The sequence below is a fragment of the Fukomys damarensis genome, unplaced genomic scaffold (genome assembly GCF_012274545.1).
Source record: "Fukomys damarensis isolate Sample0158 unplaced genomic scaffold, DMR_v1.0_HiC HiC_scaffold_17, whole genome shotgun sequence".
Lineage (NCBI taxonomy): Eukaryota > Metazoa > Chordata > Mammalia > Rodentia > Bathyergidae > Fukomys > Fukomys damarensis.
The window spans coordinates 22369768-22391655 of record NW_022900929.1 but is presented as its reverse complement, the minus strand read 5'-3'; the positions used below and the strand labels follow the sequence as shown (position 1 = coordinate 22391655).

Sequence of the window (21888 nt, the reverse complement as noted above, 5' to 3'; positions counted from 1 at the left end):
GCGACCTACTCAGCACCTCCACTAGGTTATCTGATAAGCACCTTCAACTTGCTGTGTCCACAGGTCAATGCTTCATCTCCCCCAAACCTGCTCCTCGGGAGCCTTCCCCATTACAGTGAATGCCAACTCCATCCTTCCAGTTGATCAGACAAATAAAAAATGTGGCCCTCATCCTTAACTGTTCCCTTACTCTCAACTTCAAATCCATTTCATCAACACATCTTGACAGTGCTATTTTCAAAATACATTCAAGATCTGACCGCTTTTCATCATCTCCACTGCTAGCAAACACAGCCAAGCCACCATTTCCATCTTCCTCGGGCCAATGACTGAAAATGCTTCCTGAGTGCTTCTATTCTACCCAGCAGGGTGGATCTTTCACGCAAATGAACTGGAGTGTGTGTGCCTTTCCTTGGAGCTCAAACTCTCCTAAGGCTTCCTGCATCACTCAGAACAAAGCCTCGGAGCATCGTGTAAGCATGGTCCTCCCCCAGAAAGCCTTCTCCGGCAGCTGGATCTGGTGGATTTCTCTCTTCTCCATGCAAGAAAGTCCTACACATATCTCCACTGTGCTTACAGTGCCACATGGACAGATTCACGTGTGACCTCCACTCACCTGTGAGTATCTAGAAGGCTCTTTCCCTTAAAGCACACAGCACATCGTGGAAACTCGGTAAGTATCCATGGAATAGGTGTCCATCTGTGGATGACTAAATGTGGGGCTGACTTTGTGGGTGTCTTCCCAGTCACTCAGGGTCCTATGCTTATTAGAAGGGCCCGGCACTTGGTACGATGTTCTACTCTAACCATCTTGAAATGGTTCATGATCTAAATGCCCTGCATTTTCACTTTTCACTGAACCCTACGAACTATGTAGCTTATTCTGGGTGGAGAGAAGGAGACAGGGAAGAAGGGATGGTTGATTGGATGGATGGATGGATGGATCTGTCTAATATGCTGTCATAACAAATGTTAGAATACATTTGGGAGAAAGATCCTGTCAAATCAATTCTATAGTTAGCCAAAGTGTGTGTGCATGTGTTACACACACATGTACAGATAATGTAACAAAAAATATTTTTTAAATGTCTGAAAATCTACCATCTATGTACAGTACCTTTTCTTTAGGAATGTCACTGGCTTCAAGAATTCTAGTAAGTTCTAGTAAGTAGAAGTTGATACCAAAAAGAGGAATAAAATAAGCATCTTCCAAGAGAAGGAAAAGAAGGTGGTAGAAGAAAGAGAAGAAGGAAGAGGAGGAGGGGGAGGAGGAAAAGAGAAAAATGACGTGGTCACATATTTACTACAACATGACAATGGCTAAAGCACAGATATAACATTGGACAGAAGAGATGGCTCAGAAAAATTAACCTTCTTTGTGTATTTCACAACTGAGAGCATCCTACAGGAGAATCACAAATCAGTGAGAAAGGCAGCATTACTCCACCAATGGATCTAAAACAACTAATATAAGTGGATCCCAAGCTTAAGAATAAAAATTCAACTGAACAAAAAAATTCTGAGTATCTTTTTGGACAGTGAATGAAGGAAACCTTTTTAAAAATATGAAAAGCTATGAAAGCTCCATATCTTTTCCAAAAAAATTTTTTCCCCAAATTAAAAGGTTAAGCAATGAGTTTAGCAAGCATATTTATAATGAGCATTGAAGAAAGCATATTCACACTGAGCACTGAATATAAAAATCACTTTTTCACTACACTAAAAATGCATGCAAATCAACAATTGAATTAATCAACAGATAAATTCTGTTTTTAACAGACAAATCAGAACTTAAATTTTTTTCAAAAATGCAAATGCAAATACAAAACATTTGGAAAAGTATTCAATCTCACTACCAATCAAGGAAATGAAAGAAGATGTGATTATTTAGCCTATCAAATTAGCAAGATTTAAAAAATTGTAATATCCATTCATTGTTGAAGAAAATAAGGTATCATAAAAGACTTTATACATGGCTGGAGAAAGTATAAATCTAATGGAAAGCAGTTTGAAAAAATGTATCAAAAGCCCTTAAAAAGTCTTTTGACCTAATAATTCTGCATGAGACTATTTCTAATATTGGACATTAAGCTCTCTCTACATAAAGATATGTACCATGACATTTTAAAAAATTGAAAGCAAACTCCATGCCCGCCTATAATGAAATGGAAAAGTGACTTATAGTGAAACCATGAGAAAAGAATGCATAACAACAAAAATTAATATTTATAATTGGTACATTTAATAACATAATTGGCATTTAATAACATAAGGGAGCATATAAAAATGGTAAGTGAACCTATGGTATACACACATTCATATGTGACTATGATCTTAAAAATGTAACATTTTCAGAAAAAAGGCATGTGTGGTTATTTTAAAGCTGAGGGATTTTAACAATTTTATTTCCACATTCCTAGTTCCCCATTGCTCAAATTTATCATGATGAATGTGCTAACATAATATAATAGATGCTCTCTTCACTGACTCTCCACAAAGACTGACATTCTCTATCTCCATTAAACATGGTGACAGCAGGTGCCCAGGGCACACTGCAGGCTCACGGCTGGTGCAGTACCTCTCCACCAAGCGGGCCTGCCCACCTCAGCTGTCACCAGTGTGTTGTACACCTGCCAACAGCTCCCTCACTTTCCCCTACACCTCTTCATGCCAGCTGTGCTCGGTCTTTTAATTATGCAATTCTATTACATTACATAAACTGATGACATTATGCAAGAAAAGAAAGAAGGTAACTGCTTCAGTGAAAACCAAGGTGAATGGTTTGGAAAGACTACATAAATAAATAAATAAGAAACACTAGAAAAAGGAAGGTATAGAACTAAGTGTGGGCAAGACATCCATAAAAGGTCTGGAAATTTTCAGAAAACATAGACCTTTTTTTCATATACGGCATCATGGCTTTGTCCTCTCAAAGTCTAGATGCCATGTCCAACAATCCTCTCACTGCTTGCGGGAACTCTGACATTCCGTGTCCTTCCTAAGCAAGGGACCGGTCTTAGTTTCTGGTTGTTAAACACAGTACCCTACATCTTCAACTTGAAGGAGAGGTTTATTTTGTCTCATGGCTTCAGTTCACAGCTTATTGGCTCCAAGATAGGAACAGCAAGGTGGGAAAGGCCTGGGTGGAGGAAAAGTGCTCATCTTATGGATGGCAAATCTTCAAGAAATTCTGAGACATGGCCCATGAACAAACTCATCTTCACAACAGCCTTAGAAAAACTCACTTACACATGCGGATATTGAAACCAGAGGCAATATGTGTCTAGATATTAAAGAAGAATGAAGACCTGAAAGCTCTGCCATAAGAAAGTGACACCAGACTCCCACATCCACAGTGATACCTTCCAAGACCCCCAGTGGATGCCTGAAATGCAGGGAGTACTGAGCCCTAAATAAATCATGTGTTTTACCATGTGCCCTGCAGCTGTGTCATGCTGGTACCTTGACTTTGGATGCTGCAGACCCTTCATGCTTCCTTTGCACCAGTACTCTTGCATTTTGGGACTATTACTCAGTAAAATAAAGGTCACTTGAACATACACACCACATTATCGAAACAGGCAAGCAAGCAATGACTGCTAAGACTACTGAGGTGGCTACCAAGTGGCCAGCAGGCAGGCAGTGCGTTCGGCTGAGTCACATCCCAGGCAGGACAGAAGAGGCACCAGATTTCATTCTACCGCTCAGCATGGTACAATTTACCACCTAGGAGTTATCTCCTTCTGGAATTTTCTGCAATACTTTGGGGCCTCAGAAAAACCACAGAAAGGGAAATCACTGATGAGAGTGGGAGGCTACTGTACTTCCAATCACAGGCCCCAGCCATCTCAGAGGCTCATCAGAAACATTGAGCTTTTGAAAAAGAAAAAGAAGATTCCCCAAGTCAAGTCCTACCCCTTACAGGTAGAAAATCTCTTGCCTAAAATGCTTGGGACCTGGAGTATTTTAGATTTTAGAATATGCAAATATTCCAAGCCAAAAATCCAAAATATGAAATGCTGATCACTCAAAAAGTTTAAGATTTTGGGGCATTTCATGTTTGGGGTTTTAAAATGACGGATGCTCAACCTGTATCTCTAAAATGCAAACTCCGGGTTGAAGGATCTGAGAATCATACTTTTTTCCAAAGTTACCCAAATATGAAGCTCAGGCAGGCATGGGAAAGCACTAGTCTGTTGTATCCCCTACTCGTTATGAAGCGTTAATGCTATGTGCATGGTCCGTGTGTGGGTATGCATCGCAGGTAAGAAGAAATGCTAGTCGGGTGAGGTGGCATGTGACAGAGATTGCAGCACTCTGGGAAGCCGAGGCAAGGCGATGGCAAGTTTGAGCCCAGCCTGGGCAACCAAGCAAGACTCTTATCTCGAAATGTAAATGGGGTACACGTGAGAGTCAGTGTAAAGACAGGGTTCGATCCCCAATACCACAAAAAGAAAAGGAAAGAAGGAAGAACGAGAGGGAGGGAGGAAGGGGAGGACTGGAAAGAAGGGAAGGAAGGGAGAAGAGATGGGAGGAGAGGGGAGAGGAGGGGAGGAGAGAGCTCCATAGAGTCACAGTATGCACCATCTCTGGAAGTATCAGTTTCTCCAGGTTCTACAGAAAGTAGAACATCATTTGTCTCTTGTAGAGACAGGCTCTGCCCAAAGTTTCTGCTAAAACACCTGGATGCTGTGATGCAGGGAACTTTGGTGGTAGAGACTGGGTATGTCGCTCCAGATTAACCAAGTGACCCCGCTGGGAGGGAGCCATCACAGGGTAGCCAAACACAGCATCACCTCACCATGGTCCAGGCCACTGGACAGAAACTCAGTGAAAAGGTGCCTGAAATTCTTGGCCAACCAAACCCTGAGGCCGGAGGCAGGCTGTTACTCACAGTCCCCTGGCGGCAAGTAAATCCAGAACATACCAAAAATGTCCTCATCCACTTTTATGTCCATATAAAGTCTTTAGCCCAATGCCTGGTACATTAAGCCAGTGCTCAATAAATGTTAGCTATCGGTATATTTATTACAGTGAGCACAGCTATCACGATTGGGAGTCTTCCATTCTTATACTTATGAGGGAAAAAACACCCTATTAAGTACAGGGATACTGCTTTATGTTCCAACGATTTATTGCTGAATAAAGTTAGTGGCTTAAAACAACAAGTGCATTTATTTTGCTCATGAATTTGCACCATGGGGCATGGCTTGGGGGGAAGGGGTAGAGCGTGATTCTGGTCCACACAGTATCAGCTGGGGAGGCTGGAAGGACAGAGGCTGAAGTTATCTGTAGGCTCATTAGGTTACACAGCTGGTGCTTGTGTTAGTCAAACACAATCAGCTAGGAGCCAGGACTGCCAAGGCTCCTTGGGCATCTGTTTCTCTACATGGTCTCCCCAGCATGGCTTCCAGGCAGCCCAGTTTCTTAGATGGCAGCTCTAGGCTTCAGGATACACATTCCCAAAGACAGTGCAGGGCAGAAGTTCTATTACCCTTTGTGAGCCAGCCTCAGAAGTCAGGAAACATCATTTCCATTGAATTCTATTCACTAGAAGCAATTCACCAAGGCCAGCATATAATCAACAGAAAAAGGATTAAGTTCCACCTTCAAATCGGAAGAATGCTGAAGAATTTGCAGTTTTGTTTTAAAGCCATCACGTCTAGGAAAATCATTTCCCATTCCTTTAGATCCAACTTTTCCATGCTGCCAAAAGATACAAATCTGACCAATCACAAGCAGTCACATTTACATGCAAATGCACTTGTTGTATCCTTGAATCTCTCTGATCCATAAAATTATAGAACCTGAATACATTTAGGTCTTATCTAGATTTTACAAGGGAGAAAGCTGAGTTGTGGAGAAAGCTAAAGGCTTTGTTTATGGAGCAGTAATGGTGATAACTGCCACCCCTACAATGTCAATAGTATCTTTCATTCTTTAATTCACAGGAAATCTTCAAGGGAGTCTATAATTTCATCTGATCTCCTCTTTATTGTGTTTTTATAAATAACTATTGTTTTGAAGAAGGGTAATCATTGATCTCATATGATTTGCATAAAGTCCAAGCTTGGCTCTGTTAAGCAGCCTAAAGGAAGTGTAAGATTCTGCTACAGTTTCCATCCTGAATGTGTCCTGCATACCTATGTGTTGTGGCATGAATGGGGAAGTAGTGAAACCCTTAGGAGGTGGGGCCTACTAGAAGGAAGCTAGTTACTGGGAAGTCAACCTTGAAGGGGACTGTTAAGGTTTAGACCTGAAAGGTCCCCTCAAAATTCTCATGTGTTCAGAGGCTGGGCTTTCAGAAGGTGACTGGATCATGGGTTGTGTACTTGTCAGTGGATTAGTCCATTGATGAGTTCCTACTTGACCGTACTGTTGGTGGGTCCCTGGGAGTGTGCCTTTAGAGGACCCCCACCTCTTTTTTCTCCCTCTTTCTCTCCCCCTCCCTCTCCCTGGCTGCCATGGAAGCCTTCCTCCACCAGGCCCTTCTGCCTTATTTTTGCCTCAGAGTCAGCCAATCATGGATTAAACCCCCTGAAACCACGAGACACACAAACCTCTCCTTTAAATTGTGGGTGTCAGGTATCTTGTCCCAACAACGAAAAGCTAATACAAGGGTACTGTGACCTCCAGCCCCTCTTCTCCCTGTTCTGCTTCCCGGTTGCCATGAGTTACATGACTACCACAGTCACACACATCCACCATAATGTACTGCCTCATCACAGGCCTGGGGCTGGAATCTCCAAATCTGTGAGCCAAAATAAACTTTTCCTCTTTTTAAGTTAATTATCTCAGATATTTTGTCACAGTACTGCAAATCTGACTGTTACAGCTTCCATCTGACTCCAAGGCTTTTACTTACTCCATGGTCTAAAAGCCCCCCATGCTGGTTTTAGGCAAATGTCACATCTCTGGCTCTTGGCTTTTTGTTTGTTTGTTTTGTTTTTTTGACACAGGGTCTCACTATATAGTTGAGACTGACCTCGAACTCACTATGTAGCCCAGGCTGGTCTCGAACTCACAGCAATCCTGCCTCAGCCTCCCAAGTGCTGGGATTACAGGCGTGCACCACCACGTCCGGCCTCTGCCTCTTGTCTTGAACTCAGTGCTATTAGACTTTCTCTACTGAAGACTGTACCTTCAAGAGGACCACCCTTGAGAGTGACCCGTGACCTTACACACTAACGAAGATGTGAACCACTGACACTGGACCCTTTCTTGTGGGGAGAAGGATAGAGCAGGGTTCCCAAGAGCTGGGACAAGAACTAATGATGCTTACGGATGAGGACAGCAGGGCACTAGCCACTCTGGGCCTGCAGTTTTGCCAAGCTGAGACCTGCATAAACAGGTGGAGGAGGAAGAAGTCAGACAAGTCCATTCCTCCCCAAGGCTCTATGCATACAGGCTTCCGAGGAGCAGTAAAAGAAAAGGTTTAATTCAAACCACCCATTATAACTACTGTTTAGCTTCTGTTTTCTCCCCAAATGGCTTAGTGCAAGTAAACACAGCCCAGAGGTTCTTTTATCTTCCTGAACATTCACCTTTAGCTAATAAAGGAAAAGAAAAAACTCTAGAAAAGATACTTCATGAGATGTGCGTTTTTAATAGTAATTTCAGCTCCATTTTTTTCAAGTCTCCTGGAATCAATTCAACTGCAGGAAGATGGGTAGTCAGGAAAAAAAGAATCGAAGTGCATATTAGAACAACTTGGCAAATTAGCAAAGTTTTTAACATCATTAAAGAGCTCTTAAATATTCTTCCCTGAACTCCATTTTTATCTTGTGAATGCATTTTAGTAATTGCTCTAAAGGAAATTCTGGGACTTTGGCACAAACATAAATGTTTGCACGATTTAAAATGCAGTGGCAGCAAAGACCATGATTTTTTTTTAATTGCTAATTCTTAAACTAACCTTTTCAGTTTGTCTCATCTTGAAAAATGCCAATTCCTATCAGCAGAAGCAGCAATAAAGACAATGCATATATTATTTAGTTGTTTATAATTGCAAACAACTTAGCTATATTTCAATACTTCTCCCGGAGCTCCAACAAGGAGCATAAGTAGGAGATGATTATAATCATTCCATCATTCTGTAAATAGAACACTGGGATACTGAGAAATAAGACTGTTTTCTTAGAGTCAACAGGAGATCAAATACAGATGCTGGCCTATAAATAGGTAGCTTTCCATCCAACCACCTGATACTACCCCACTTAATGTTAAAACCCAGTAATCAGTATCTGCTGATTAAAGACAGAAATGAAGTGTAGACAGACTGACCTGTTGTTCAGGGAGACTAACTGAGTTCATTTGGTTTAGTAACACTAGCTGCTATAACGAATGTGGTCCAAAAATCTCCATAGCTTAACATAAGGATCCAGTGTCCACAGACAGAAAGAGACAGCTGGCGGGGAAGGTTAGGAGGAACAGCGCTCTGCTTCAAGCAGTCTTTCAGGGACCAAGGATCCTCATATCCCAAAGGCCACCAAGTGGTGGACTCCACGGCCACCAATAAAAAAACAAAGAGAAGGCACGGAGGACCCCACATTTTGTGGGCCAGACCTCATAGTGGCAAACAACCTCCCTTCCACTCACCTCCCACTGCCTAGAAGCCAGTCACAGCCACGCCAGAGCTCAGGAGCAGCTGATGACCAGCTCTCCGCCCCCAAAAAGGAAATTCCTTGGTGAGCACAGCTTTATCTCTGTCCCATCACCTAGAGGCAGGAATAGTCTTAGGGTGCCTAAGGTCAGCCTCCTTGGTCCAGACTCTGATCTGCTCTACAAAGGCACCAAAAAATCTACATGTGCCCTGCCTTCCAGAGCTCCAAACTGAAATTCTCCACTGCATGCTCAAACCCAGGCCTGTGGCAAAAATCAGCCATGAGAAGTTACCAAAGGGCCCACCTTCTGGACACAAGGGAGTGGCATCAGCCACCTGTGGCGGCTTCTCAAAGGCACACGCCTAGGGCCAGGAATTTAGCTCAGTGGTTCCATGCCCTGCCTCACAAGCACAAGGTCCCAAGTTCGATCCTCACCTGCCTACTGATGACACAGATACCTAGGAATCCTCCCACCCTCTTCCAGGGCCCAGGCCTCAGCAGGATGGTGTCCATTGAAGAAAATGACCACGGCAAGATTACAGCAGACCCTGGCCAACTGAAGCCAGTAAAATGAATGATGCCAGTAAAATGGCTATGTGATAGGAGGGGGGCCCAGGGCAGAATCCAAGGAACAGGGCTTGCCCAAAAAGGGGAAATTAACAACTTGCACTTCTCAGCACTCTTATTTTGTCGTGCTAATTTCCCTGCAAATATAAGCAAAGCCTTTTAATTAACTTAATATCAATTTCACTTTTCTCACATTTTGTTCTAATTATGGGCCGGATTTAAAGCTCACACAGCATAATTTACAGCCCTAGACTAACAGCTTTACAACTTTACACACTAGTGACTGCTAAGCTTGAGTGAAGGAAGGTTCCCAGCAGCATCCTGCCCCCGCGTGGGTGGCAGCCCCATCCCCTGCTGCAGCCCCCAGACCAGCTGCTAAGTGATCCACATTGCATCTCGCACCCAGGCATCAGCGAGCACCAGCTTCGCAGCCCACAGTGGAAAGCACAGAACCAAGCAATGGGGGAGCACCTCTGGACTACTTGTTTATCTGAGTCCCAGCTTCCCCTTATATGGAAAATGGGCATAAGAGGATAAGTGGGTTTAATGTAGAATTAAGCAAATCAAAACACCTGACATGTATTAGGTGCGCAATAGAAGTGGCTGTTTCATAAACTAAGATATACCTATATGTGTATGGGACTGATACCATATATTCTATTTCACAAAATCTAAAGATGCTTTCTATGGTAAGGCTGCCCCATTTTTATGAACCCATAAGGGGAAAACCGTTGCCTACTAAACTATTAAAACTGACGGCAACTTGAATCCCAGTTTCAAAGATGCAAAGATATGCATCTGTTATGTGTGGCGGTACACACCTGTGATTCCAGAACTCCAGAAGGCCAAGGCATGAGGATCCCAAATTCAAGTCCAGCCTGGGGAACTTAGTGACTTAGTGTGACCATGCCCCCCCCCACAAAATATAAAAAGGGATGGGATGCAACTCAGTGTGAAGGCCCTGGGTTCAATCAATCTGCAGTACTGGAAAGGCAGGGGACTGGGGTAGATAGGAAAGGAGGGAAGGAGGGAGGGAAGATATCTTAGTATTGATAAACACAGTAATATATGGCAATTTTCATCTATGAAATCTCTTTAAGTCAAATCTAAATTCACAAGAACGCCCAAGGATTAAATATTCTAAGGAAATGAATTTCCAGTTAACCAAGAGTAGACAGGCTTCTGGTTTGGTGTGCTGTGTTGTATCTTATTTTTAAGTATCGCTATACAGTCTAGGCTGACCTTGAACTCACAGCAATCCTCCTGCCTCAGCCTCCCCAGTGCTCTAGCTACTCTGGCTACATTTTAATACTCACTGCACTGTACTGAGGATGGACCAGAGATGGCAGGCACTGTGGATTTATAATGCAGATGCAGTTCCTTCCTTCCTGCTCTTTTGCAACTGCCATGCTCACATCCTCTACAAAACAATTACACTCTTGAAACAAGATAGTTCACGGGGCCATGTTCTGGCCCACATATGGGAGTCTGCCAGGGAGATTTCTGGAAAAGATTCTTTTTTTTTTTTTTTCTGATTAAACAACAGGAACAGATGTGACCACTGGTATACAGGTCTTCCTACCTTATACAAAGATACAATGACTGGAGCTACTGCAGCCATTTTGTAGCCATGAAGAAAAGACCAAGAGAAATAGCATGACATGAGCTACACATTAGGATGCCAACCCATGGCTACCTACCAATTCTTCCAGGTTGGTTAAATGACAACGAATTACTTGCTGAAGGATTAACTCCTCAACGACACAGGGAGGAATAAAGCCTGTTCTGCAGCAAACCTCTGGGTCAGACCATGCCAACAATTCATTATGATGCAAGGCAGAAAGGGCTACAAACAGAAGCCCAGAAGGAAGGACAATGCTGACCAGGTGGTGAGAAGGCTTCGGGACATAAAGGACTTGTGAAGCGGTCCTAGGAGCTCATGCTAGCTTTTAATCATGTGGGGGAAGGAGATAACCTCCCTTGACGGGGGGGGGGGGTGGTTAAGGACCCGGAAGTCATGTGCTCGTTTTGCAGGTTCTCAGAAACGGAGCTGACCCAGAACCCTGGTCTGGTCTCCTCACCCGGAGTCTGTGCCCTTCCTCCTGCGGGGGGTACAGCAGCCTGGAAGAGCGAAGGGCCCTCTGTGAACAGGAACCACACGACCAGCACCGCGTTGCTGTGCCCCAGCTGGGCTGGGGGAGGCCCTTCCGGAACCTGGCTCCTTATTAGCGGTCAGACGCACGCACGTGTGGCCACCTGTAATTATGCAGCGGTTTATTACTCATGCACGGCGAGGCCGAGCCTCCGCAGTTAGCAGGGACAGGATATTATTAGAAGGGAAAACTTCTCTATCGGTGGCTAAGCCGATTGTCACCCACATGTCAGAGCAGCCTAAATACCGGGGAGCCACAATCACTGAGGGAGAGGAACGTCTTTCAACCAGGCGAGTTCTGCATCTATTCTGGGTGCTCTGGAAGGAAAGGGAAGGAGAGGGGAGAAGAGGAAGGGAGGAGGGAGAAAATGAATCGGGTTCCTTCTCCCAGCCTGCTCCCTCCAGCCCAGTCCACTTCCTCCGGGCTCAGGGAGGCCCAGGGAACAGGAAGGGCGCAGGGCAACAAGTGCAATGACAAATGTGTGTCCCGAGCACCACCTCCTGCCTGGGGGGGGGGCTACCTGAGAGGAAGCTGATGGGGTGAGAGGCAGAGGGAGCCAGTGAAAGCGGGGAGGTGGGGCTGCCCCTGAGATTCAGGAGACACCGGCCGGGAAGAGCTGTGTTGCGGAGAGAACCCAGGTGGGCAGGCTCCAATTTTCCAAATGCAGCCGTGCCAGGTGGGCCTGCTGCTTCTGGACGTGGCCAGGGAGGGGACTTGGCAGTGAGGTACAAGGGGAATCAGGCTGAGGTTCGGAAAGCTGGACGAGCCCCATACACGCCTGCGGCATGCGCGTCAGGACGAGGGGAGCAGCGTCGTACACCCTGCTCAGCCTGCCCATCCGACGCCAGATGGAACACACTCAGAAAATAACTGCATCCGTAGTGAATGTGTACCGAGACTTGGGTATTTTGTTAATGGTGCTGGGAACGGAACCCATGATGTCCTGCACACTGGTCATGTGCTGCGCCACGGAGCTACATCCCCCGGGGAAAGTTTTTCTTATTACCGTTCCCTAGACAATGCAATGTAACAACAGTTCCCATAGCATTTACACTGGATTAGGTATGGTAAGCAAGGTAGAGCTGATTTACAGAGTGCACTGGACGATATGTAAATCCTAAGCAAACTCCATGCCATCTGACGAAGGGCTTCAGCACCCCCAGACCTGGGCATCCCCAGGGGTCTGGAAAACAAATCCCCCCTGGAGAATGAGAGACACCACACTGTGTTCTCTAACAGGACGCCCACTCTGGCACCGCAGGGCCCCCTCCTGCCGTCTGGCCTGGGACCGAAGCCTGGCCCATTCAGCCTCCACCTGGTCCTGCAGACAAGCAGCGCCCTGCCAAGGAGCTCCCCCATGCCACTGTACTCACAGCCCCACTCACATTTTCCTTTTGTTTGTGCAGACCTGAGGCTTGAACCTGGGTCTTCACATGGAGATACACCCCCATCCTTTGTCAAACTTTTTGTCGAGACAGGGTCTCACTAAGTCACTAAGTTGCCCAGGTAGGTCTTGAACTTGCAATCCCCTGCCTCAGCCTCCCACAGTGCCGGGATTAAGGGCATGCACCACCACCCCTGCCTTCTCCCCTACCTTCTTCTGCCGCTTTGCCGTTCTAGATGCAGCTGATCCCCACTTCTCAGCTGAGCGCCCCTGGGGTGCTTCCCGGGTCATCTCCCACCGCCTGCTCCTCCTGCACCTGGGGCACAGCTTCTCAATGCTTCTGCTGAAGTCCACCCTCCTGGGAGCCAGCTAAAGCCTCACTCACGATCAGCCCAGCCTTCTGTGGCGACCCAATGTGCACCGGGTAAACCACAAATGGAGCTTCCCAGCTAGACCTCAGAGTCCCGGCAGGTGTGACACCTGCACCCCTTTGAATTCCAGCTGATGCCAAGCAGCGAGGAGGCCCTCAACAGATGCGATGACCAAGGCGTTCAGGGATGGGATCTGGCCTGAGAAGCCCCCTAATCTATGGAAGGGGCAGTCTGAGACTCCCAGGGAATGCCTGGAACCACAGATCCTACCAGTCCCTGTGCTGTGGTTTGGACCTGAAATATCCCCAGGGCCCCCTCCAAAGGCTTGGTCCCACTGTGCACTATGCAGAGTGGTGGTAACTAAGAGGTTGGGCCTGGTAGAGATACTGAGTGAACAGGGATGTGTCCTCAAAGGGGGCTGCAGGACTCTGTCTCTTCCTCTCTCACTTCTGGCTACCTTGGGGAGGACAGGCTTCCTCTACCATGTACCCCACTGCCACCACTATGTGTACTGTGCTGCCACCCCAAAGCAAGAAGACCAACAGATCCTGAGCTGAAATTTCCAAAATCACTAGCCAAAATGAACCTTTCCTCTTTAAAAGTTTATTTATCTTAGCCAAGTATGGTAGTGCACACCTGTAATCCCAGCACTCGGGAGGCTGAGGCAGGATGAGGATCGCTGTGAGTTCGAGACCAGCCTGGGCTACATGGTGAGTTCCACGTCAGTCTCAACTACATAGAGAGACCCTGTCTCAAAAAAACCAAAAAAGCAAAAACAAAAAAAGTTCATTTATCTTCATTATAGCATTCATTACAGTAACAGAAAGCTGACACACCCTAAACACTATTTTATTCCCAAACATATATTATCTATGATAAATCTTAATTTGAACATTCAACTCTGTTAAAATGAATAACAATAATAATAACAATAAACTAAAAGACTGGATGAATGTGATCTCTCCCTCTGTCATACTCTCTCCCTTCCACCCTCCCTGTCTCTCTCCAAAATATCTTACTGTACCGCTGACTGCCACGACCTCGGGTAACTGCGTCTGTGGACACAGAGAACTTCCAATTTCTGCCAGGCCTCCAAAGTGGTCACCCCGAGGCGCCATCATTCTGAGTGAGGGGAGGAGGGAACAGAATGAAGGAAACTGGAGGCAACCTGGCTGCCACCTCTGTCAGCCCACTGCCGGGGTTGAGTTGGCTGATCCGGCCGGCAGGGCAAGTGTCCCCTCCCTCCCTCACTACTCCCTGTGCGTCAGAATGACCACCCCATAGAGGAGGGCTGCTTCCTCGGTCAAGGGTATGCAAGTACCTGCGCTCCCCTGCTAGAACCACCAATAGGGCTTTCAAGAGGGAAATGCATTTCACACAAACACGCCCAAGAGAGGGTCATCACCAGTTAGTCCAGAGAGGCCAAGAGAGACAGAATCAAACATCCCCCGTCCATTTCTTGAAATTTACGCCAGATGACAACAGGCACACTGCAGTCTGGCACCAGGAGCCATTCACGCATCCACGCAGAAGTGTTTGCTGAGCCTGCTCTGGGCCAGGGTAGCTGCAGGCATCAGGGTGTACCATGGGGAGGGAGTCAGCCAGGTCTCTTCCTCTTGGGAGTGGGTGCTCCCAGAGGTCCAGCCCCACGTCACACCCTGCATTTTGAATCTCAGTTCATCCTGACCTGCCGGGACCCCATGAAACAGTTGAAAGGTAAAGCCACTTGCCCAAGGTCACAGCATTAGTAAGTGACAGAAATGAAATTGGGTCTGTTCTGCCACCAGTCCATCTCCCAACTCTCCCTTACAGACTCACAGCTGTCTCTTCTTGACCTGGACTTAGGGCTCCTGTTCCTGCTTCCCTCTGTCACTCTCTGCTCTAACTGCTCAGCCTTCTTCCTGTCCACAAAGGACACTCCCGACTTGGTAGCAAGCAAAGGTCAGGGGGGTTGGATTTCTTGGGCAGGAATGACACTGGCTGCCTTGCCTGCTACCTTGGTGCTGGGCAGGCAGCAGCTGTCCCCTGCTGGCAGGGTGCCTGTCACACACTCTGGCTGAAATAGACAGACCATGCCTGCGACGCTGGGATGTGCAAGATCAGTGGTCCCCTTTTCTCCAGGAGAGGCCGCTCCACCAGAAGGCTGAGTCAGTGGAGAAAACGGAACTGCACCTCCCTCCAGCCCCCACGCTGTGCCCACCCAGCTCTGCAGAACCTGGGTCCCCCATGTCACCGTGTCATCAAGCCCTGCATGCAGCACTGGCCTGGCCAGTGCTTGCTGCAGTAGCCGATTTTAATATGAACATGGCCCTCTCTCTCCCTCTTACCTCTGCCCACAGGAAACGCTGTACCATCAGCATCTGCGGACTACACAAGCAACGTCTGTATCCCAGCAGCATGGGGGAACCGCCACAGGGCAGGCTCTGCCATCCCTCTCCTTTGGGCTTCACCCTGGTGATTGTGAGCATAAACCTCTCCCCCTTGGGTCAGCTGGGAACATTTTGGTTTCCCACTACAGCTTTATCTGCCTGTGTGGCTTACGGGCAGGACTAGGGTAGGTAATTTTGACTTCTCTCCATTTCTATAAAGATTTTTAAATTTCTTCAAGCAACTCTGCTTCTATTCAATATCCTTCTGAAATCTAAATCTGGAACCGAAGTTAAATCGATTGCATCTCCTCTTGCGGCAGGGCTGCCCAGGACTCACTGGGACACAGGGCTGCCGTGGACCCTTCCACTCTGTCGCACACTTCTCGGGCACCCTGAGGAGGGTGGGGTCACCACCAGAGCTGGGGGCTTGCAAGGAGCACACCAGGTCTGCACCCCTCAACTCTCCCCCTTCTTAGCCAAGTGGCGCTGGACCTCGGGGGAGGTCTCTGCCCTTCACAGACTGAACGCCCTGACTAAATCACACCGTATCTCTGTTTCTCACCTTTCTCATTTTTAAAATGAGAGAAATAAATAACTTCCTCAGAAGGTGACAGGAGAGGTGATAGAAAGCCAAAGGTCACGCAGAGAGTCATCTGGGGAATTCCAGGAACAACAACAAAAAAAATGTGCCTGGGTCTATAGCGATGGTACAAAACCATGCTACCATTTTAAACACTATTTTTAGAGTTTTACTTTGCTCTAGATAATTGGTTTCTAGATTTTTCCAAATTTTCCATTAAAAATATGAATTAATTTTAGGCTACCAAAAAAGAATATAAAACCAGATTCATGTTTTTAAAAAATCACACATGCAAAGAAAACATACTGACATTTGCTGGCGCCTAACCCGGCAGACTGCTTCACTTCAAGGTCTCTGAAGGATCTAGTTTCCTTCAGTCAGAAGGACACAGATTAGATCAGCCTCAAGATGGCACAGGCAAGAGGGCCAGGAGGGTGACGGTGGGGATGCGAGGTCAGAAGCAAGATGGGAGCAGAGACAAGGTGGCATCCTCATCTCCCACTTCCCAGCGAAGTCCTTCCCACGCCTCCCTCACCACATCATTTAACCCAACCAAGTTTTTACAATCCTGAGGGTATCTCCTTGGTGGCTATCACTTACCTTCTAAAACTGGCCCCATCGATTAGTCAACCAAGAAACTGTTAAATGTCCACATTATTTGCAAAGTGCTGTGGCAGATACTGAGGGATGGCGGTAGGATTTAAAAGACTATAACATGGTCCCAGCCCTTACAAGGCCTACAGTCCATTTATGAACTCAAAAGATAAACCCAGCTGGGCATGGTGGCACATTCCTGTAATCTCAGCCCTGTGAGAGGCTGAGGTAACAGGATCACTTGTCAACTAAGAGATCAGCCTTGTCAACTAAGTAATTTAGTGAGACAATGTCGCAAAATAAAAAATTTTCAAAAGGCCAGGGATGTAACTCAGTGCAAAGGCCTTTGGTCCAATACTCAGTTCCATTAAATAAATAAAGGAACAAACCCAAGAGCGTAGGCCAGGGCCACTGACAACCGAGACAGCAAAACCTCAGCCCAGTAACCTGCCATAAGCCCCACCCTTGGGAGGTGACCTTGTGCCAAGCCTGAAAGGATGAACAGATGGGGAAACGGATGGGGAGAGCAGAGAAAATCAGGACAACCAATACTTTTCAAGGACTGGGGCTGCAATATGGAGGCTAAGGGTACTGAGGTATTTCAGCAAGTATATGGGTTTGCTGGAGGAGGCACAGGCACAGGGCTGGGTGAAAGTGATAACACAGGATACGCCTGCTGAAGTGGGCTAGACAGGTCCTGACCATAGCCTGAAGGCTGGACCATGATCCCTTAGGAAGCCACTGAAGGATCTGGGGCCTCTGGAAGTCGTCGTTTTCCACTCAGAGAGCTGGAGCCATAGCATGATCAGCAGAATGGAGGAGACCAGAAGCTGGCACTTGGTTACAGAACAATACCACAATGGCTCAGCGTAAGAAATATGGGCCAGACACAGCAGTCATTGGTGGGAGGCCTAGTGGAAAGAATGGTAGAGCAGCTGCAGGAAAAATTCTGGAGGAGAAAAAACTAAACCAACCCAGTGTACTTCTCTACGCCAGCATTTCCACTTGCTTTTTAAAATGTCCTTCACAGATGCACTGAGAAAAGCGAAACAGAACCTGTAGCTGCTTTGCAAAAGGCAGGATTCAGGAACTAGGGAAGAAGACAGAATTTTGGGTCTCAGAATCCAGGGTCTCAGAGTGGCCACTCACAGGCATCCAAGAAAACCTGTACCATCAGTGAGACAGCACGGAGATGGTTGTGCTCAACAGCCACGGAAGGTGGAGCCCTCCACCAGTCCCTCCTGCTGGACCTGCCCAGGAGTTCACAGGCCAAGTTTACAAAACCTGAGAAAAATTTTAAATGTTAGCTCTACTTTACATGAGAAGAGTTGGACCCCCAAGTTCATACTGTTCATAGTGTGATCAAAAAACATGATTAAGTTTTATATTTAAAAATATATTATAGTACAAGTGCCATAAACCCTCTTTGGGATACTCCCCTTGATTCAAATACACCTGTCCCATTGTTCATGCCACTTTCTGTAGCAGTTCTGGAAGTCTTCTTTCATTAGGGTCTGTAGTTGCTCTGCGGTGGCTGCCTCAATGTCTTGAATCCATTCAAAACATTTCCCTTTCATGGTTCACTTTGACTTTAGGTTCCAGATCTAGTGAGTCAGGTGGATCAGGATGTACTGTCAGCTTTTTACAAGCCTACCTTTCCACTGGATGGCACTCGGCAGCAGCATTCACCATATTTTTTATTACACCTCATAAGGACACTCACAAAAGAGGACTTCTAGAGCTGCTTCAAACATGGCAAGAATTGTGGGCTGAGTGTGCTAATGGTAATGCATCTTCTTTTACTATAATTTTAAAATTTGTATTTAAATATTCACAGTCATGCCCCATATTCCCAGCACGCAGTTCTTGCTGAGGAATAACGAACACTGAGGTGAAGATCTCCTTCTCCTCCTTCGGCAGCAATGGGTGGAGACAGGTGCAGAGCCAGAAGTCCCATGAAGTCCAGGCCCACCTCACCAGGCTCTGCGAGGGAAGTCCTCTCATCCTTCACCCAGTCTCCTGTTGCAGCAAAATATCCCAGCAGGCTTTAGGCATCGACAGATGGGGCGCGCCACTCGCTACCCAGAACAAGAGCAGGCAAAGGATAGAGTGCTTGAGGGCAGGCAGAGAAAGGGAGGGTCTTCTCCATTTCCAAACTTTCCCTGCTCTGCTCCTCTTGGTTTCATGTCTCTACAAACTAGCTCGCAGAGGCCAGAAAGATAACATCTGCCAAGTCCCAGCTTGCACTCTATCTTGCCCAAGAGGAACTCTCCATGGAGCCTTCCTGCCAAGTAGAGGCTTCAAGGAAAGAAATCCCAGCCTTCCCATCCCAAAGGCCCTGACTCAACCAGTCTGCAAACTGTTTACATGGCAGATGGTCACAAAGAAAGAAACCTGACCCTCAGCCTTGGGAAGCAAGTCTCTGCTTCTCAGAAGTCCCTCCAACCAGCTGGCTCTGGAGAAGAATGAGTCTTGCTTGGCGTGGTGTAGGCAGGAGAATGTCAGGCACAGAAATTCCAGCCACAGGCTTGTCAGAGGCCAATTCCCAGGCTCTCTTCCAGACCTACTGGGATGCGCTACCCAGAAATCTGTGTCTTACAAGTGATTTCTGATGCATATCGCAGGTGGGATAGCCACTAAGAGCCCCCGCCCTGGAGCTGGATGGTCCAGGGTCAATTCCAAGCCCTGCCATTCACTGGCTGGGTGAGTGGGAGTAAGTCACTCAAGGATAAAAGTAAGAGCACCTATCTCATAGGTTGTCACAAAGACTAACTGGGTTCGTGCATGCCTCCACATTCAGAAAATACCAGGTAGAATTGTATTATTTCCTACCCGGGTGCTTGTGGCCACAATACATGTAATGTTCCTAATAGAAACTAACACTCAAATGGCCTGAACACCCACAGAACTCAGGCTATTCTTTGGGTCCTATGGATGTGTCTGCAGCAGCTATCTGCAGAATAAGGCCCACTCTCCAAGTCTTCTAAATCCTCCAGGAATGAACTGCAGAGTTTTGCTGGCTTCTGCTCAGTTTTGTTTTTAGGTACTCAGGAGAAGACCTTCTGTGTGACCTCAGCAGGCCGCCCTGATCGCCCGGGCATGCTACCTACGAAAGGCAGGGACGGGACTACCACTTCCCACTGCAGACACCAGCTCAAGGCAGCCCCTGGGTGCTTAATGATGCCAAAGAGACTACTGCGTCCTGTCCTGTGTGCACACCTGGCCACATCCCCGAGGGATTACTCAGACAGAGCCATGAGAGAACAGTCTGACCTCGCCCTTCTCCCTGACCTCCACCATCTGCCACCAGGTTCAGTCTCTAACTTTCACCACAGCAAAGACAGCGAAGTCCAGCTCCCAACTTTACACAGGTTACAGCTGTAATTGCAGCTCCACAGATTTTTCCAACAAACCTAACGCACCTTATAATGAGGAGAAAAATAGAGACTGAAGTTTGTATTCAGTGGCTAAGAACACAGCGCTGTGGTCAGACAGGCAGGGGCTCTCACTGCAAACTCTACTACTTCCTAATAGGACACCAGGCAACTTAGTTGACCGCTTCCAGCCTTGTTTTCTCATTTCCCATATGGGGACGGGGTGGAACCGCTTTGGACTGAGACGAACAATCTATGAGATAATGCAACTGCGCTGCCTTCCCCAGCACCACCTGACACGCGGCAGGAATTCCATCAGTTATTTATTATCATTATCTCTATGAGTATCTACAGTTCTGGAACGAACGTGTAGTAACAGGAGTTAGAAGCTCAGGCAGGAAGCCTGTAGCTAAGCGCTGCATCTGCCTTGGATAAATCCATGTGGATCCTTCCTCCAGAAGGTAACACCTTGGGGACAGCAAGTGTCCCTGGGACCAGGTGTAACCAGAGTACATCAGAAGTCTCCCTTTTCCCCTAAACCACTGAGAACACCTTAAATGGGGCTGATTCTGACAACTGTCCCTAGATGGATGCCACACCTCCCTTTGCTACACTCCATGAGCTCCCCATTTCCAGGACTCCCAGTGAACTTTTAACAGTTGCCCCTCCGCACCTCTAGAGAGAAACAAGAAAAGGGTATGGTTTTAAACACCAGCCTCCAGCAGGGCAGCGAGAGAGTTTGCGTTATTAGCTGTGCAGGTAACATTCGTTCAACTCAATACAGAAGCACATCTGCCCCTAGACCAGGGGCCTGGACTTTTCAGACACTAAAACCCACTCATCTTCCACCTCCCTTTTCCTCCCCACACCTCGGCCCAGCCCTCAGTCCCCTCTGGCCATTCCCCTAGTTTCTGCTTTCTGGCTGGAGTCCCCAGGGAATAATTTCCTGCCGGCTCACTGGGACCCAGAGCCAAAAGTACTGACATGTTTCCAGGATAAAACCAAACTTAGAGCCGAGGTAGGAAAAAGAAGCAGGTAGCTTTCTTTCCAGCAGTCCAGGCCTCCTGCCTGAACCAAAGCCAGGAAGGTAAGAGGAAGAGCGGGGAAGCCACGCGTTCCCTGCCTGCTCACTAAGGGACCCTGGAGCGCCATCGCGCATCCCTACCATTCAGCTGCCGGTAGACGATGTCCTCCAGCAGCGACAGGCGCTTCAGGACCGCATCCTGGATGGGGCTGGCGCTGTGCGCGCTGAGGTTGGCAGCCTCGGCGCGCGGCCGGATCTCGTGGAAGGCGTCTCCGCTGCGCACAGCTATGGGCCGGCACTTCGCCAGGAAGAGCACGAAGCCGGCCACGGCGATCAAGTTCAACACCAGCAGCACTTTGACTCTTCTCAGTGAAGCCATCAAACAATCCAGCCGGCCCTCGCCCCGGACCCGAGACCCCTAAGGCTCCAGCGAGGCGCGGGGCAGCGGGGGCTCGTGGGAGCCTCAGACACCTGACCGTGGGCGACGATTCCCTCCGCTGGCGACTCCCCCCACACACAAATGCTCGGGCAGCACAGACGGCTGGGAGGCCCCGGAGGTCGAGGAGAGAGCGCAACCGCTCACGTGGAAGCCTCGGGCTGCAGAAGTGCTCGCCTGCTGGGTCCACGGTGCGCGGCCCCTTCCCAGGCGTCCTGGCGAAAGGCCGGGGGCATCCACTGTGCACTGGCAAGGGGTTCGCCTTGGACCTTGGTTGGACCGGCCGGGCTGCTCTGGGAGCCGCGCGCGTAGGTGACAGGAGCAGGGGAGCGCGCCACTCCTGGGTCTCTCACGGCCACCACCCTCCGGCCGGCCGTCGGCGCGCTCTTCAGCCGAGGACCCGCTCCTCGGAGCGCTCGCCTTTGTTCCGCCC

At 47.8% G+C, this 21888-nt stretch overlaps 1 protein-coding gene across 1 annotated transcript in view; it reads right to left on the bottom strand.

Annotated features, from left to right (window-relative positions):
• The window catches only part of Galnt17 (polypeptide N-acetylgalactosaminyltransferase 17), a 466429-nt gene extending 444547 nt beyond the window's left edge, over positions 1 to 21882 (bottom strand). Inside the window, exon 1 of the mRNA XM_033765278.1 lies at positions 21161 to 21882. Within this exon, the coding sequence (XP_033621169.1) occupies positions 21161 to 21398 (238 nt within the window). The 5' untranslated portion in view covers positions 21399 to 21882. The remainder of the gene's footprint in view (positions 1 to 21160) is intronic.
• Positions 21883 to 21888: the final 6 nt, after the last annotated feature.